This window comes from Drosophila mauritiana, chromosome 3R (genome assembly GCF_004382145.1).
Source record: "Drosophila mauritiana strain mau12 chromosome 3R, ASM438214v1, whole genome shotgun sequence".
NCBI lineage: Eukaryota > Metazoa > Arthropoda > Insecta > Diptera > Drosophilidae > Drosophila > Drosophila mauritiana.
In genome coordinates this window covers 15,751,941-15,770,874 of record NC_046670.1, presented here as the reverse complement: position 1 = coordinate 15,770,874, position 18,934 = coordinate 15,751,941, and the positions used below count along the sequence as shown (strand labels likewise).

Here is an 18,934-nt window from a genome sequence, read left to right as displayed (position 1 = left end):
GCACTCAGTCACTCTTTGGGCGATCGATCAATCAATCAATCAATCATTTGCTGTGAAAACATTTCATAAATCAAACGCATACACAAACGAGCACGAGTATACCGACAAAGCTAACAAAAAGACGCGGTCAATGTGCAGGTTAATAAAATTAAAATTAATCGAATCAGTAGAATTTTAAAATGAATTAAGGCTTAAAAGAAGCCCGGCAATGTTGGCCTTAGCCGGGGCCTGCAAAAATTTCCCTGCCGCTTCAACTATATGGAAAAGTTTGTATGAACAAGAGTGTGGAAAAAGCATGCCAAGGAGTCATTAAGCTTATATACGTATAATCAATGTAACGATAATGCGCAGGCGACTAAAGGTTTCCTTAATAACCCTTAATGCAGAGCACACCCCAAAGAAATGTCAAAATGAAAATCAGATTTTTCAAAAAATATACGAAAGTAAATCGGAGTTTTTATTGTTAACATACTTAATATGGACAATATCGAGGTAAAAACCCTTGTCGCCTGGCATATTTTCACATGTTGCGAATAAGTTGGCGATACTTTCTTCATATATGAATGGAAAATGTTTTCAGCTGAAAAGCAAAATCGTAAAAGCATACTCAGTGCTCGGCTCTTTCTCTGAGTCCCTTCTGCTTTCAACCATTTTTCGCACTCACACAGACAGAGAAGTCAGGCGATTGCTTTTGCCTTTCAAGGAACTCAATATGCGTATCCGTGTTTAATTAAGATTCGAGTTCGTGTCTGTGTGTGAGTGCTTTTGGCGCTGTGTGCGTCTGCGTCTGAGGCATATGAATAAATGTATGAGCGCATGCATTTAATTTAATTTTCATTTCAATTGATTCGATGACTTTACGTTTCATTTCACGTCTCGATGCGATTTCAATTACAACACTCTCAACTTCATACACGCACAGGCGAAGGAAATGCTTTCACCTATGCGCAAATTGAATGTGATTGTATGCGGAAAGTTGAGACTCGTTGACGGATTCGCATATATGTGTATTTGCATTTCATTCAATCCAAGTCATGGACTTAAAAAGGGCTACTTTTAAAATTGGTGGGTAGTTCCACGAGTCACTGAAGTTTTCAAATCTGTTACAGATAATATTTTCATATAAATAAAATTACACGATTTTCAAACATTTGTTAGTGAATTCATTACCCGCTGCTCTAATAATTTAAACTTTATGTACTTAAATATTGCCTGGTATTATTCTACTCAAAAGAGTGTAAAGCGTCCTTTCACTTTCCGAAACATTTCATGTATTTCTCCATTCATAACTTCCTCTGCCTTTTTCGGCCTCATTGGCCATGGATTCACACATAGTCAGGCTTAAAAGTTTGCCGTGCAGCTTGACTGAGCTAAGCCGAAAGCTGAGAGTAAGAGCCAGCCGCAAAACTAAGCACCTGTCTGTTTTAGCCGCATGATTTCGTTTTGCCCAATAAGGTTGGCTTTAGGCATTTAGGCCTGCATACTTTCGGGCTGACATTTAAAGTCGGTGGCATTGTTACGCATTTTTTTGGCACTTGGTTGCTGTTGCAAGGCTGCGACGTGATTTTCCTTCCACATTTGGCAGCCTAAACTTTGTTTTTGGGAACTTCTGCCACACAAAGCCATTTTTTGCCCGCCTTCAGTTGGCTTTTCCTTTCTCCATCCACTTTTTTCTGGCTCGGTGTGTGCTTTTTTGTAACAAATGCAACGGAAAACCTATTTCCTTTGTGGATATGAGTAGGAAAATGCTTGTTAGCGCTGCATTTGCCACAAGTCCATATGTTTGTGTGTGTGAGTGTTTGTGTTGGTGTGCGGAACCTTGAACTTGTTGCAATGGATACGAGAAAAACTGTTAGTATTCCTTAACCTCCCTTTTATGCCCCTTCTAACAATGCTAATTTCATTAGAGCAACTGAAAAGCACACACACACACGTACATATATGCACACTAGCACGTAAATGAGCGCAAGGACAGATCGTGGGCAACGTTGAACGTTTCCTATAAAATGACAATTACAATTTCGACAGCAGGGCAAAATAAAAAGGAAACCAAGGAACATCGAAGTGAAAGCAAACTTTTAATTGCGCATACGACAGGTGTGACACAGCCAACGCAGCTCAAGTTGTGAGGGTGGGAGCGGAGGATTTGGTATGCGGGTGTGCCTGGGTGAGTTTTGGTGAAAGTTTTTCCAACGTTTCCATCCCAATTAGTGGGCCACAGAAAACACATAAAAACATTTGCAACTGACAAGCTTTTTGACAAACGACCCTTGACTAATTATCAACATTATATTCTAAAAATGAATGCCCTTTCTTATGGTAATACTAACTGGTATAGTTAATACGTAAATGAAGGCAGTTAAATAGTATTAAGGAGGATTAAATGGATCTTAAACAAACAGGTTTTTCAATACAAGACAAAATGCATTCTTAGCTAAAATTAATCACACTATCTATTATTTATTATTAAATGTAACTAAGTAATATTTCTCTATAAATCCTCTCTTAAGTCCTTAATGCATTCGGCACCTTGGTTGGCTCGTTTCCCTTGCGGTCTGTGCCTTGTCTTAGTTGTCAGTTTGTAAAATTGAATTCTTGCCCGGTTTGTTTGGCTTTTGAGAGATTTATAACGTGGCCAAGAGGGGCCGGCAGAAGAGTGGGGGCTCGAATGGCAATGGCCGCGTATCGATAAGCACAATGGCCGACTGAGCGTGTGTCTGTGACAGTTACACACACAGACACACACACACAGACTCACACACTAAGGACCAACGCCCATCGGCGACAAACTTTTTAATCAAATTTTTTAACGCAATTTCTTTGACTACTTTTTGCTCAGCCTCCGTCCTTCTCATTCTCCTTCTCCGCCTGCTGCTGTTGCATATGCATGCTCAATTGTGTTTGTATTGGCAAAGGACATGCTTTGTGATTTATACACACATCACACAAACACACACAACAAAGGGGATGCCGGCTGGTTTGCTGCCTGTGAGCAAACAACAGCTTTTTTGATTTATGAGCGCTTTGGGTGCCACCATCGTCAACGGCACCACACACAAAAAATATATAAAGAACCAACCAAAACGGCAAAGAATCGACAGCTGAATATATTGAAGGCACAACTTTCGCATAAGTTCAAACGGGCAAGTTAATAAAACACAAAAAACCCCACAACTTTCGTTTAATGAATGATAGTTTTAAGGCGACTTTGCAGACCCTTTAAAAATGATAATTTTAAGGCGACTTTAAAGACTCTTTAAAATGCAGAAAATGTTTAAGTTCACTAAGTAATTTGAATTTACTAAAACAAATATTATGCGTAGCCCTATAAAAAATATAGTGGTATATTTTCCACATACAAATGTAAATATAAAGTTGGACTGGCGATTCTATTAAAGTTGCATTTTAAACAAACAAGGAACATTTTAATCTCAATCTGTACTACAGGTACACGTGGTCATTTCAATACACGCTTATTTTTAATGTTTAATTGCCAGTAAAAATGAACCAACTGGAATGCATGTAAAATGAATTCTGTGAAAGTGGCTCAGTTATTTTACGTTCTCATATCTTGGCTATAATAGCGATTTTTCAGGTTATTACGCAGCCAGGTCACCATTTTTTTTACATCATACTCGAATATTCGGTGTCTGGAACTATTGCCTATCGATTTTTATTAATCCCCAACTGGCGGCAGCAGAATGTTATTTATAAATACGAGGCACATGAATTTTAATTAAGCCCTGCCCGCAATTGCTTTGCCCACCAGACTCCGGTTTGCTTTCACATCCTCCGCCACTCGAGTCCGGACTGAGGACGCGTGGACCATTGGCCATATGAAAATTTGATTGATGACTCCCCAAACAGCAGGACGCACTCCCCCTCCGACCCAACTCCCCTAACTATCGATTGTCGCTGTCATAAAAAGTGAGGGGCCAAAAGCGCAGATATATGCATAAAGAGGGAATGAGTATGCAATGCCGAAGCTTATGCAAATCAAGACATGCCGCACACATCACTTTGTTTTACCAGCCGCCCCTTTTCCTGTCCACCAGCACACATGTCTTTTTTTATTTTCCACCCACCACCCAACGACGAATGCAGGAGCTTGTCAAAACTTGGTTTTCCGTTTTTGTTAAGAATCTGCTGTAAAAAATGAACTGGGAATTCCGGAGGTCAAAGCAAACCATCGAATGCCCTTAAAAACATATCAAAGTTAATTATGGAATTTTTCTTTTCTTGCTTTTATATGGGTTAACCCTATTAAATGCAGTAAATACCCATTTTTATGATAATCGTAGTTTCAAAAGTAAGTGGGAGGAATCTGATTGAAGTGTAGCAAGTGGAAATGCGCCCCAAAAAAATGTTGGCCCTTGCATATTGTTTTCCGTTGTTTGGGGGCCCAGGAAAAAGCAGGATTCGCGAGCAGAAATCGTGATGGGAGCAGGACGCTCGGGTTGAGGCTGCAGATTGGAGCGGCGGCGTTTCGAGCCACACTTGGCCGAGTTGATTTTTGCATATTCCTGATAGCGATGGCATTAGTCTCCAGTGAATTGGCACATAAAAGCACAGTTATGGACTGATTGTCGGGTCCGCTATCCGACGTACGTGTAAATTGCCAGCCATCTTCCCCCGACGGCGCGATCCTGTCTATTGCAGGCAGCAAGTGTTAGTATTTCAAACTTTTGTTCAATAAGATTTATATGACTGACAGTCCGGGGTGGCAAACCAAACGAAACGAAACCCGCGCTCAGTGCGGCAAAAAACAAGTTTTGATTTTCGATTCTTTGCCCCTTTTTTTTTTTTTTTCTTTTTCAGCGCTGTGTTTTTTGTTTGTTTTTTGTTCACAGCTTAACTGGGCGACGTTTGAAATCCTAGTTGGTTCGCTGCAAAAAGAGCCGTCTGAAATGCTGAATTTATGACTAACATTTCTATCTGCGTAGTTTGGCTGGAAATTTAAAGCAAGCAGCAACGGTTCTACAAAATACTTGAAGTATACAAATACGTACTAATCAAAGGAAACAAGTTACTTTTTCCACAGATCATGAATATATAGAATGTATACTCCAATTTACTCGACTGAAAGTTAACATTTCCTTGTTAAAAGCCCATGCTGCAAATCTGTTGAGTCTCGGCAAACAAGCTAGAACAAGCGTATCGTAATAATCTGTAGAGATATAATCCACTACAGATACTGAAGAGATACGCAGATACTCGAGTAAGAACGCGCCATTTTCATTGCTGGCTTACGCCGTTGAGATGTTATTTTGCCCGGTGGCATATTAACTGCATCACGAGCCACTCCAAAACGCAGCAAAACCGTTCATTCAGCCGCCATCTCTTCAGTAAACCACAAACACACACACAAGCAAACACACTAACACACGCGCACAGAAACGCACAGGACACGCAATACAGTAAGGACTAGACAGTGAGAGGAGAGCGAAGCGAATACATAGAAATTCCTCGACTAGGCGCTGTTATTGAAACCACTCGAGCGCGAACTGTGAGTGCTAAAAGCGGCAGGATCTGTAGTGGGATACAGGGATATACTATTGGAGGAGCGGATCGGTGGGCGGAATGGCAAGAGGACTGAGCTTGCGATTGCCAATGGGAATGGGAATGGGAATAGCGCTCTGTGAGCAAGTGCACACCTTGTCCGCATAGGACTACAATAATTGCCTGCACTTTAAGTGCGCCATTAGTACTAAATTACAGACAGCCAGCCAACCAAGCGGCAGCTAACGGCGCGGTCTAATTACGCGCTCACCTGCAGCTCGTCGCTTTTTTGCACCCACTTTCACTGCCCCACCAGACCGGCCGGCCACCCACTTTCACCCACACCCACACCCACCCATTGCCACACACATATTCTAGGCTACCAGCCCCGCCCATCGAAGCAGCAAATGCAGGAAAAAGTAAAGTGCGCTAATGGCAATTAGAAGTTTACCCGAGTGCAGTCAAAAATTTTGTAACGGCTGCGCAGCTGAAAACTGGGAAATGGAAAATGGAACCGATGCTGAAGCTGAAGCGGGTGCTGCATTATTGAACATTTGGCTAATTGCCGTATAATTATTGCAGTTAAAAAATTTAGCACAACGCCTGGCGTTTGGGCGTTTTGGGCGTCAGCAGAGCTGGGTGTTTGCAATCCTTGACCGTAGCAGAAACTCCACTTTCGGCCAGGTCATTGTTACACTTGAATATGCTAAATTACGTATACGCAACGTTTGCCCAGCAAAGTTCGAGCAAAAGCCACAAACATTTGCATTGCTCTGGCCAAGACGGACAATCAGAGGAGTTTGTACACTGAAGTTTTATTTAATACTATATTTAATACTATATAACAATATATTTGTAATTGTGGATATGAAAGATAACCAGATTTTCCATTTGATTTCGGGGCAAATATATTATAACTATGAACCAAACCAACTTTAAAGACCTATTTTAGGGGAATTTTTCGCAGTGCTTAGATGAGGAATGAGGGGTTTTACTGCAGCAGCTGAGATGCATTGCCGCATTATGCAGTTGCAGTTGCTGTTTAGCAGTTGCATTGGCTCCCATCTAATGCAAATATTATGGCAAAATCTCATAATTAAGATAAGCAACTCGGTTGAGTGGTTTTAATGAAAATCAAACATTGGCCAAATGCAACAATAACAGTGACATAACAAGGGCCGATTCACCCAACAACATTGCCAACCGAAGCCTACATGTCTGCTTTGGTTAATATTTAATTAATGCTTAGACCGTGTTTACTAATGGCTGCGCAGTGCAGCATCTATTGCCATGACGACTTGCATAATTATTTGCCAGTGTTACGGTCTGGTCGCAATCCTAGATCCTGGTGACCTACACCATTGCATCTAATGAACCCTGTTGTTAGCCAAATAATATATGCACATAGAAGGGTCAAAAAGTTGAATGTGCGTGTAAAAACTATTAAAATATAGACCAGCTTTTAAAAAACAAAACAACATAATCCAATTGAAACTAACTTTCCACAATGCGTGCCTGCAGGATTTCGTTAATCCTTGCTCCTAATCTGCCATCATGCGTAATCGAATCGTGAATCTCTGCGACTCGATAATTAGAAGGGGAAAACTGTGTCGCACCCGAAGGTAGGCAGGCAGCCAGGTCCTCGGCGGGTAGTGGTTATAATTAAGGCTTAATTGAACGCAGCAGTCGGCACGTAAGCCAGTTAATGATGCACACGTTACTCGCCTTTGACACGTCATGATTCCGCCGCAAACAGCTTGCCGCACTTACCGGATTTTTTAGCCCACTCAAGACCGAATTTACTTTGGCATTCGGTGAAGTGGTTGGTAGTGGGATTTTCGCCTAACTCCATTAAAACATTTGCATTGCGGACTTTTCGAGGGCATTGTATAACTCAATGGCAAGCACTTGTTTGCGGTCCTTTTGTGTCGCCTCGCCCGCAGACAGAGCATTGTTTGAGATACACTTTATTACATACGTATATATATCCGAAAAGTTGAATATGCAATTCGGTGTGCATATTAACCGGAAAGTTGTGGGCGCTACGGGTTCGGGTCGGGATGGGGGTTGGGTTGGTTTCGTTGAAAAAGTTGCTATTTTTTGGTCCAACTATTTAGCATAACGACGGGCACTCATTATGAGGCAATGTCCCCCACTATACCAACTTTATTTGCCCAGTGTATTTGACCCCTGTTATTCGGAGCAGCCAAACGAGGAACAGAAGCAGGAACAGGACAAGGCGGCAGTTAGCAGAAAGAAGCTACCAAAGCACCGGGCACGTAAAATATGCGCAGTTGTACACCGGGAGTGTATGCCAGAGATCACTTGACTATAAACGAGATTAAAAATTCAATTACGTTGGAGTTGGAAGCTGCATCGAGTAGCAGCAAAGAGCGCAAAAAACGCCCAACGAGGCCAAAAGCAAGCTAAAAAAACATGGACAGCAAAAGTTGGCCCAAGCTGAACTAACGGGCGAAAAAAAAAACCAATCATGGCGGAAATAGTATCCCTCGGATGCCGAAGTTTAAAGTACTCTAGGTAATGCGAATAAATATAATTATTGGAGTCCTCATCATCACTATAGCTTCAATGCTTACACAATAAGTAACAAACAATAACGATGTTATTATGTTAATAAAACATGTTATAAATAAGATTTATGATTCATACAGTTTAAAGATACAAAAATAAAACATTTCATTTATTTATTGCAGTTAGTAGATAAAATTATTGATATGTTTTCTTTTTATTGGGATTTTCTGGATAAATATTATTTTTAGTTCACATAAATAGAATAAAATATTAATGTCAAGCCATCTATGTAGCTCTACAGATGGCGAGATAAAATCGCAATACCCCAATCGTGGACTCTAAAAATGGTAGAAAGACAAACGCCATGGCTCTGCCGTATGCTCTCAAGTCAAAGCTGGCCATACGCTGGTGCAACCAGTTTGGGCAAAGGGGTTCCTGGGGGTCAGGGCAGCCCCGCCGGAGTGGAGCAGGTGAATCGCTGGACACAGAAGTGGTCAGTGGCGGCGACGTTGTCGCAGCCAACGGAAGTTGACAACAATTTATGTGCCTGAAACGGATACAATTTACAAGCCGAGCAGCGATGGCCCGCTGACTGTGCACGTGTAGCACTGTGGCAATGGAAGAAGAGGCGGTTGCCGAGGGCTGGGTGCCCACTGTACAGGTGCTACCTTCATGGCCGAGAACCGAGTACCGGGAGCCGAGAGCCCAAGCACCAGAACCCGGCACCCAAAAACTTCAAACGGAATTCTGTGTGAGTACTTAGTGCAAAGTGGCTAGGGACAGGTTTCCTTTTTGCGTATGTGTAGTTACACTTTAAAAAAATACACTCCAACAACGAAATAATTACATACAAACGGTATCACCTTAATAAATTAATTCATTTAAACTTATGGCGAAGCCATCTTTCATGCTAGATGAGAGCAAAAAAGCTTTTTCCATTTTCTATATCACAAACCGTTTTCAAGGGAATATAAGTAATTAATGAAATTTGTTAAAAATTTTAAATGATTTAATGCGCTTTGAGAATATAAATTATTTTCCCGAGTGCGTATGTGAATCGCATTTTTTCACTTCAGCTTTCCACACCGCCCCTCATTTTCCCAGTTGTTAGGGGCAACAGCCGGAGCCGAATCGCATTTGCAGGCCGAGAAAAACGAGCGAAACATTTGAATTTCGTTTCAAGTTGAAGTTGATAAAAAGCCAGTGATTTAGGGCGTGTCCTGGTGCTAGCAACGGACACAAATTTGGGTTCACTTTTTCCGCCGGCGTCCCTCTCCTCACCTCGACTCTTTTATTCCGACCAGGTAGCTGGCAGACCAGTTAAAAAAAAATTACCCGCAATTAAGATAACGTTTTTTTCAGCGATACTTTTAACTCTGTAATTTTTGTGTACTTTGGGCAAAGTTTTTAGGAGTGGGCGTGGCTTAAGGCATGGTGGACCGGGAGCGTTAATGACTCCCCAAAAAAACAAATATCCTTAAATGCCTTTCATTTAATCAACCAAAGAAAATGTGTTAATAAACTGAAAGCGAGGCGAAGGAAGTCAAAAAACAATTTAAGCCAATTTGTTGAATATCACTCATACGTCGTGTGGGACGAAGTGGAAGCTATGTAGTTAGTATTGCTCAAGCCCCAAGTTTTACATTTTCATTGCAATTAAGATGATATAATTTATATGCAAAATAATACTTAACTATTATTATCATCCCAGAATATAAACAAATACTGCGTTTGTTTTGAATGAAAAAATTGCTTCCGCTTTTTTCTTGGACAGACCTAGATATGATAAGAAGTATTTTAATTCACCTATTCGTCCATCATTTTGATTTATTATCAAATTGATAAGTAATTAAGTACTGTCCATTTTCACTGTGTAAATAAAAACTTTTTTTCAACCGAGCGTTATCAGTAGCAAACTCAGACAAAACACTCGCACAGCTGGTCAAATGATAACAATTGAAAGCAATAGAAAAATAATAATTCCGATCGCGGCAATGGTGTTCCCCACTAACTCGTTTAAGAAACGTCAGACCATTTGGCAATAAAAAATATAACTTCAGTGATAGTATTAATAGATAAGAGTGATAAGAAAACAAGGTTCTTAAAATTGTAAACAACAAACATATACATATAGCCTTTAATGTTTCTTGAGCTTATCAGCAAGTGGGCACTTCTGTTTCTTGCCTCTCAGTAATTTACAAGATAGCTTTAGGATTAACAGAGCGACTAGTAGAGGTACGGCCAGTATCACAGCGAAAGTGTCCAAGCTGTGCAGTTGAATGAAGTTGAGATCCCGGGAAGTTGCTCGCAGGTGTGGAGCACCATTGTGCCTGATTACGTACTCCGTCCACCAGACAGCACGATCGACGGCTGATTCCGGTTGATCACGATACCGCTCGGAAATGGCCAAGGATGCTTTGGCATAGCTCGGATCGGTGAGCAGCGTTTGAATGGCCTTTTCCAAATCCTCCTGCTTCAGATTATTCAGATCCAAGCCCAAGCCGAAGCCCACTCGCTGGGCGCGCTGCACATTCATGTGCTGATCATAGAAGCACGGCAATCCCAGGATGGGTTTGCCAAAGTAAACGGTTTCGGTACTGCTCAGCAGGCCACCGTGGCTGATGAACAACTTCACATTCGGATGGGCCAGAATATCCGGCTGGGGATACCATTTCTTGATCAGCACATTAGCTGGCTTTCCAGGCATCTCGTCATCTTCGAATTTCCACAGCACTCGCTGCTTCAATTTGGCAAAGGTCTTCAGCAGCGTATCTCGAGTTTCCTGTGGCAGATCCTTGCTCTTTACATTGGAGCCCATGGAGAAGTATATAACACCATGTGGTGAACCCTCGATAAACTGTTTAATGTCTTCTGGCAGTGGTTTCGGCTCGTGCGAGATTTGCATTCCTCCGACCTCAATCATGTTGGGCAAATAGGGTCGCGGATAGCTCAAAGAAAAGTGCTGGCCCAGCAGAATCAACGAAAAACTATCCATGACTTCCTCCATGGTTTTCTTTGCATTCGGGAAATACTTTTTGAAAACCTTTCTCATATGTGGCAGATGAACGAAGTGCCGATGAATGTCCCCCACAATGACATCGTAGTGGTTTTCCAAGCGCTCCAGAAAGGTCATCCGATCGGTTCGAGGAGAGGTCACCAGCGGGTTGTATGATATGGGTGATATATTTCCAGCTGCCTCGTCAATTGTTCTATCGGTTCCAAAGCTGGAGAATCCCACTAAAGTGGCATTGAAATGCTGGGCAAGAGCGTACAGTGGTTCCATTTGGACCATCTCCGCCAGCACCAGATCGAAAGTTTCTCCCGAGTTAAGTAGCTTCTGGACACCCTCGTCCTCCATTGTTGTATCGATGAATTTGTTTAATATGTAATCCATGGCATTGAGTTGCTGCCACAATAGAGGCACATTCAGCAAACTCATCATCTCTGTAGGCAAAAAGATTTATGAATACAAAATACTATTATACTTGTCAATGTTAATGCACACCTTCAGCAAAGTCGTGCGCTTTGAGTGCCTCAATAAAGCGCATGTTTGGCGTCTCCTTGTTCTTGAAGGCATTGATAACGGTCACCTGGTGACCCTTAGCTGCCAAGGCTTTCAAGTAGCTCTCCATAAATATGTACTGCGATCGACCCGGAAACGGCAGCGTTGCCAAAATCTTCGCACTTTCCGTTTGGAGCGGCTTGGCGCTCAAAGCGCAAAACACGATCGCGATCACAGGCAATAATCTCATGGTTGCGGAACGAGTCTCTTGCAGCGACTAATTGTACAGATCGGCCAAGCTATATATATATACATATATGCTTAGCTTTTGTTGATAGCGAAGGAGAGAGCTTTTCGAGCGGCAAATACCGCCCATTCACGATGATAAAGGGCATTTGGCATTTGTATTTTCATCGTTGTTACTTAATAAAGAGAGAGACAGTCGACTTTCAAGAGGGAACCCACCTCGGTTAGGGTAGTCCATGCTCGACACTTAATTCGTCCGGCAATCACCCGAGCAGTCATTATCTTTATTGATTCTGTAGGTTTTCTTATGAAAGCACTTTATAGTGGTTCGGGCAAACTATTTCACATTTTGCTTAAACATTGCCAAAGAGCTTCAAACGAGATTTTGGAAACAAGTTTCTGGAAAGAGAATCTAATCTAATTTATATATCCATTTCGGTACGATACGGTGCCACTATTAAAATGTTTATCACAAAAGAGTAACAAACACCAAAACCAAATCGTTATATTTTTGGAAATTTGTTAACAGCTTTTACATTACCTATGTGTTTGTATTTTATGTGCACCATAAAATTCTTTACACTGCACGGAAAACGAAGGGCTACCGCAGTTTCCCCTTTCGATATTAATTCCTCAATTTGTGCAAACTACTTAAAGTTGGCAAACTCCCGACGGGCTTTTAAAGATCTTCCCGTGGAGTCCCCGGAATTCGCTGGACTGAGTGCTGGGCAAATTCCCCGAAGAATGTGCGTGAGAAGTGCAGGCCAAACAAGCGGAGCAGGCAACTAAAAACAAAACGCACAACAGGGAGCTGGGCCGAAAGACGAGAAAAAGGCTCAGAACGAGTACCAATGCAGCTGGCCAGTTGGGAATTTTCGACGGTGGAGGAGGCGAAACTCGGCGGAGCATAAAGGCCAAAGCGCTGCCTAAGAAAAGAAATTATTTGCTTAAGCGACGGCAAAGGACCTTGTCCGGAGCTTCATTTTTCCCGGAACAAAGCACACTCACCCACACACACCAGCACACCCACACACACAGAGGCAGACAAAGAACAACAAGAATGAAAATAAGTAGAATGAAAACAGCAGGAAGGAACAAAAATGAACAGAAAATGTAAAGTGAGTGGGCCAGAAATATTAAACTTTTATGCACGAAAATTTTTAAGTGTATGTCCGGCGGGAAAAATTGTTACTGTTAATTTATAAATAAGGTGGAGTTGTTATTGTGGGCTTCTGACGGAATGTCCGCCCAGTTGGACCCTTCCGAGCTTCCGAAACCCCACGATGGAACTCCTTTGTAACCCACCAGGAGCAGGAGCAGGACCAGGACAGCCACCACCATAGCCACATCCCCGGCTATTTGTTTTCACTTCAATTTATTTGCTTTCTTGCGCACATTTTCACTCCTTAGTCCTTGTTTACTCCTTTCATCCAACCCAATACCATCTTTTCCCCCGCTTCGTCTTCACCCTTTTTTTGTGGATCTGCAACCCTCTGAGCTCTTTAGCCCCTCTTTTCTTTGGCCATTTCTTTTGCCGTTTATTATGAGGCTTTTCCTTTGGTCGGCCCCGGATCGCCTTGCTACTTGATTCAATTAAGTTGCCTGATTATTTTAGCTACAAAAAAATGATACCAAAAAAAGGCCACAAGCCCCACCTCTTTTCCGCCCCTCTTCGGTTAGCAATTTTAATTTTTTAATAAAGGGCATGTGTAAGGCGAGAGCTCTACAAGTGGGCCATCTTGTGGTTTCTGGTGCCCTATTGTATTGGTTCATCATCATCTTGGCATGGAAGGGGTCGGCTCAAGTTCGTGGCGAGTCAACAACTGATCCGGGGTTAAGAAAAGGTCAACAGCAGGCTGTTCACTTTTCAACGGGTATTTCTGAGAAGAGGTCCTTCGCAATGTGAAGTGTAACTGTGCATATAGAAAAAGGATGGCTTTAAGAGCATTCCTAACAGTATGTTTATATTTTCGTAGGATTATTCAAATCATTAACTCATTCCAATAAATAAGTTTTCTAAATTTAAATCAAATGTTTTAGTTAAGTTAGTTTGAAATATTTAAAAATCCAAAATCTGTTCTGCGCAAATGCAGTTTGCGCATCTAACAAAGCGATAAATTAGTACTTAAGCTGCCACACTAACAGCATGAAATCTTAACTGCTGGGATACTGCCTGGAAATGAAAAACTTGGCTTTATCTCTTTTGTGCACTAAATGCTCTTGGCCTTTATTCGACTCGTCTCGTCTCGTCAGTAGAAAAGCCTGAACAACATTAATCAGGCTTACCTTGTCGTGTATTTTTCCCCACCTACAAACAACCCACACATGTCTGACTACCATGGATGAAAGGAATTATCCGGAGGGCCGAACAACGAGTAGCAACAGCTGCCACATTGACGATGCTTTAAGTGCAAATGCAATTTATTTGCAACAAGCACTTGCTGCACGAACTATGCAACAATGGCTGGCCAGGAATTGAGATTGGAAGTGCCGAGGAACAATTTGCCCATAAGTAAAAATCATTTTTCATTTGTTTTCATTTCCGTTTTATGAAGCATTTTGATTTCTGCATAGCTTCCGACTTCCACACACCATTCTCTACAATACCATATCTTTTCTGCTCCGGACTGACGACATTAGAGAATGTTAAGTGATGGGCAGAACTGCAGTTTGGCAAAAGGACCTCGGACCTAGCTCCTGAATACCTGAAAATCACTCGACCAGGAGCAAGTTGAATCCTTCCAGGATTCTAGTCTGAATATTCGCTACATATTCACTCGCTCGAAGAATGCCAGTCAACGTTGACAATCGACTTTTATTGCTGTTGAAAAGGACTAGTAGCAAGCAAAAAAAAAATAGGAAAAACAAGAGATCGGAACAAATCGGAACGAAGCGACAAAGAAACGCATGAATGCACTGAAAAAAATAAAAAACGACTTTATTTTACAATATATTCACTATGTTTCTTGTTCGTGCTTTTCAGATACAAAGACATAAGTTTAAACCCAATTATGGTTATGAAAACACTCTAAGAGCACTACCATTGCACAAAATAAAGAATGTTTATATATTTGAAATACATAAATGATTTTTCTCAATGTGCCCAATGACTTTGTCAACTCCCAGTTATTACGTTTTGTTTAACATTTCAGCAAATTACACTGCATTGTCTAGAGCTCAACTCCAGAGTGAAGTTGAAGTCACCGTTTTCTTTGGGGATTTCCCCATTCGACAGCTTTTCTGACATTTTTTCATTTTTTTTTTCTTTTTTGCTTCCTCTTCGACGTACTGACCTCTACCGGATTTCGAAGGGAACTTGTGCAATTGCATAAGCACAATTTCCGGTTAGCACTAAGAAAATATCTGCAGCAGAAAAGCAAATGGAGATGTTACAGGGTCAGGATTTGAAGTTTGCTTGCTCTATGTAAATTACACTTGTAATACGATTTTTAGGAAATGAAACACAAGAGGCGAAAGATATTCAGATGATTAAAACTTGATCATATTAATAATTTGAAGATATACTTTTAGCAAAGATACATATTTACCAAGATAATTTGAAGATGCTTCATTAAGATCCTTATGAGTTTATAATATTATAATATTTTCAAGAAGTATGTTCAATTTGCTTTCCCCCTTTTATTGTAACCATATTTTGAAACAAATCTTTTCACTTTTATCTCCACGCCCGAAATACTTTTGTATCTTTCTCTGGCAAGGACATCTAAAAGCATGCTGCACTATTTTTGAAGCCACTGACAGGAAATTGAAAAAGTGCGGGGCGTGAACGTAAAGTTCAGGAAATAAGGAAAAAGAAATAGCTTTCCCTTAATTAAGTGCGTGTGTCCGGGTGTCCAGGGTGACCAGTCGCCCACAAGTAAACAACGAATGCATGAATTCACCGGTCTCAAGGTAAAGAACCGGGGTCTAAGTAGCCCGGAAAACCACCGCGGTGGTATTTGCGGTGGTTTTGCCGCCGACCAGTGGGTCAGATGGTCAGTGGCCAGGCATTGTTTCGTGTCCATTTCGCTGCGCTTGACTTCGCTGCTCGACGACCTCCGACCTCCAACCTCCAATCTACTATTTCCAACCTCTCGGGGAGTTCAACAACATTACGCCACACAGTTGAACAATTTTTTCTTCGCGTTTCGTTTGCTTTGCGTTTCTGCTTCTGCTGGTGCTTCTGGCCAAGTTCACATTGTAATCCATCCGGGGAATAATTATTGTGTACATATTAATATAGAAACCAGGGAAGCCAAGAGGGTTTATCGTTTAGCGATGTACGGCATTATGATGCCCCTCGAAAGTAAATGGAAAATGGATGGTCTATAAATTCTCGCCCTTGGTTTTCAAATTGCGCAAAAAGGTTGTTTAAGTGTGCCCCAAAGAGGTGTACGAATGGGGGCTCTTTATGGATTTTGTTATGGTTAAGTGGGGTTTAAGTAGTCGGGTTGATTTTATACTGAATTATGCCTCATCATTTAAGATACGAAAAATGCTTTAAAGACTAAAGAGTTAAGTAAAAAGTATAAATGCGAAAAATGTAGTCTCTTACAGCGTCATACATTTTCTCATATTCTCACTCGGTTGCTAAAAATGAATCCTTTAGCCCTCTAATCCATTATCCAAATCCAAGGCTGGTTGTAAGCCATTATGAACTCCAACTCATTAACCGGTTTTAAAGGTCCAACTTTATGCACACACGCACACTCAGCAGCGGATTAAGCTGCCAGGTTTATGCCACTAAATTGCCTCGTTGTCGAGCATAATTTATGCATTAAAATTGCATGCAACGGAGAAGTTGACTCCAAACTTGGATCGTACCGTGCTGCAAATTAAATCTAATTATGTGCGGCCAGCAGCAAGAGACGGGGCAACAAAAAAAAAAATAGAAAAGGGAACAAGAACACAGGGACTGGTGAAAGGGGTTTTTGGCCGGGTTCGGACATGGCTTTCTTTTTGCCAAACTGACCCGCACAAATGCGTCTATTGACTGAAACAATGCAGACAAAAGCGACGCAGTAACGGAGCCGGGATCATAAAACGGGAGTCGGGAACGGGAGCTATTGCACCTGGAGGTAAACCAAGTGAAACAGGTGCACCAAGCTGCTACCCAATGGAATTGGCTTGTTGAGTGATGAAGGCGGCGGTGGCGCTGGCGGAAAGGTAAATAAACAAAAGAGCTAAGCTACACTGCAAACAAAAACGTTATCGAATCCCAATATTAGCTTTCAGGATATATTGCTGCTATAATATAAATCAATACTTCTTTAACTCAGAACTCTAAGCTCTAAGTTTAATGTTAACTTAATGAATAATGAGCTACAAAATCATGTGATTCAAATAAGACCAGCTTACTTTCATAAAAACATTTTTGTACACATGTGTATAAACGTGAGGGTACTATAAAAACTATTTAAAAGATGAAAAAAAACCTTTGAATAAAATCTATGGTATTTAATAATGTTAAGTTATTTTGAAATCTCCCCATTCCGCAGTGCAAAAGGTAGAAAAATTGCCTGAGCTCGGCTTGCGCCTGAATTGAGCTCATGAATGGATTGCCAAGAGGGTTTACCAAAGGGAACGAGGCGAGCGGAAAAGCGGTCAACTTATGGCTTAGACGCATGGCAAAAATCCATATTTATATATATGAATGGAACGTGGACAGGGACATTGAAGTGGTCAGGGTGGTGAATAGTCCTGTAAAGTGGGTTCCGAGCACTAGGTGCTGGCGACAAGCGAACCAGACCGGATTGGGTTTGGGGACTGGGAACTGGGAACTGGGTACTGGGGACCCGGTTACTTATGCTTCAATGGAGCCCTGAAACTCGGTGTACGAGTATGTGCCGCAATTGCGGTAAAATATGTTTGCACAAAAGGAAATCGCCAAAGCCACGTGTGCAGGAAATGCTGAATTTGTCTGCTTGGCGCGCTAAAACAAAGACCGACTCGAATGACCGGCAATTCCCGGAAACGCATTCGATTGGATGGGCAGAGATTTCCATTCGTTGGGGCCAAGAGTTTTAGTCCTTAACGAATGACAAAGGATGAACGGTTTAGCAATGCCTTATAAATACACTTATAATTATATAAAACACTTAATGGACTATTGAAAGATTACCCAGATTAAACAAATTAAGCTAGATGGCTTTAGATTTTGAGTTATGAATCCAATGTGTCAGTAGACAAATATTTCTTTTGATTGTTTTAATATGCTCAATTTTAGTTAATAAAAAATATTTGTAGCAAAACATACTTAAGAGCACAGTTCTGGGAACAGGCTGCCAAATGTGCGGCGTTTTTTCCGGGTATTATTGCAATATTGCTGCCAGTGCGCCAAAAACTGTGCTATCCCGGGCTAGATGGCAAACTACGGCGGCACTTCCGCCGCCACTGCCACTGGCACTCCGGTGTCTCTCGCCTTCCTGCTCATCGGCGTCTGGACTGGACTTTGGGGAATATTATTGAAAAGTTTTACCGCAAGCTGTGCCGGAGCGGAGCGAAGTGGAGCGGAGTGGAGCTCACTGCAAAAACAACCAACGTATTGTTCGCCAGTGGATGGTATAAAACCCACCCACCCACTCACACCCACATCCACGCCCAGCAAAAAGATTCGAATAAAAAATCTGGAAAAAGTGGCGAATAATAAAAGGAGAAGAAGAAAGCGAGGATTAAAAATTTTTGCCAGTCCAAAGTTTCAGTTTTGTTGCAACTTTGGCCACCGACACCACAGCGGCCACACCTACAGCTCCTCGCGCCCACCACTCCGACCACCACTCCGCCCACCCGCCACCACCGATTCCCCGGATCAGTGCTACATATGGCCATAGTTCGTTCGCCCACATTTTCTTTCTTTCCCCGGGCACTAGTACATAAATTTTGCCGGCAATTTTCGGGCATTCGCCCAATCAGACATCAAGTCACTAAAGTATAAAAAAGAGCAGAAGCAGCTAAAACTTTGAATCGTTCCGGTTATGTGGGATATTTTTCAAAGTCCTCAACTATTATTATAGTATAAAACAGAAATTGCACTTGTGTATTTCAATGGTAAAGGGGATTTTTATGATAGATCCTAATTAAACGAAAAAACTATTTAATGTAGGAACATATTTAAATTTTTATAAAGATTGATAAAGTAAAATTGCTAGCATTTTA

The 18,934-nt window shown here is 41.6% G+C and overlaps 1 protein-coding gene across 1 annotated transcript; it reads right to left on the bottom strand.

Annotated features, from left to right (window-relative positions):
* Nucleotides 1-10,132: 10,132 nt before the first annotated feature.
* Nucleotides 10,133-11,822, bottom strand: LOC117145149 (UDP-glucuronosyltransferase 2B10). Its single transcript, XM_033310689.1, has 2 exons — nucleotides 11,537-11,822; nucleotides 10,133-11,475 (listed from the first exon to the last, which is right to left on the bottom strand). Exons 1-2 carry the CDS (start codon nucleotides 11,781-11,783, stop codon nucleotides 10,169-10,171), a joined length of 1,554 nt encoding a protein of 517 aa, XP_033166580.1. The 5' UTR covers nucleotides 11,784-11,822; the 3' UTR covers nucleotides 10,133-10,168.
* Nucleotides 11,823-18,934: the final 7,112 nt, after the last annotated feature.

Excerpts from the sequence above, each read along its gene's own strand:
- LOC117145149 (XM_033310689.1), bottom strand. The coding sequence starts at position 11,783 with ATGAGATTATTGCCTGTGATCGCGATCGTGTTTTGCGCTTTGAGCGCC. Across the intron at positions 11,476-11,536 it reads AGCGCACGACTTTGCTGAAG|AGATGATGAGTTTGCTGAAT; the intron begins GTGTGCATTAAC and ends TTTTGCCTACAG.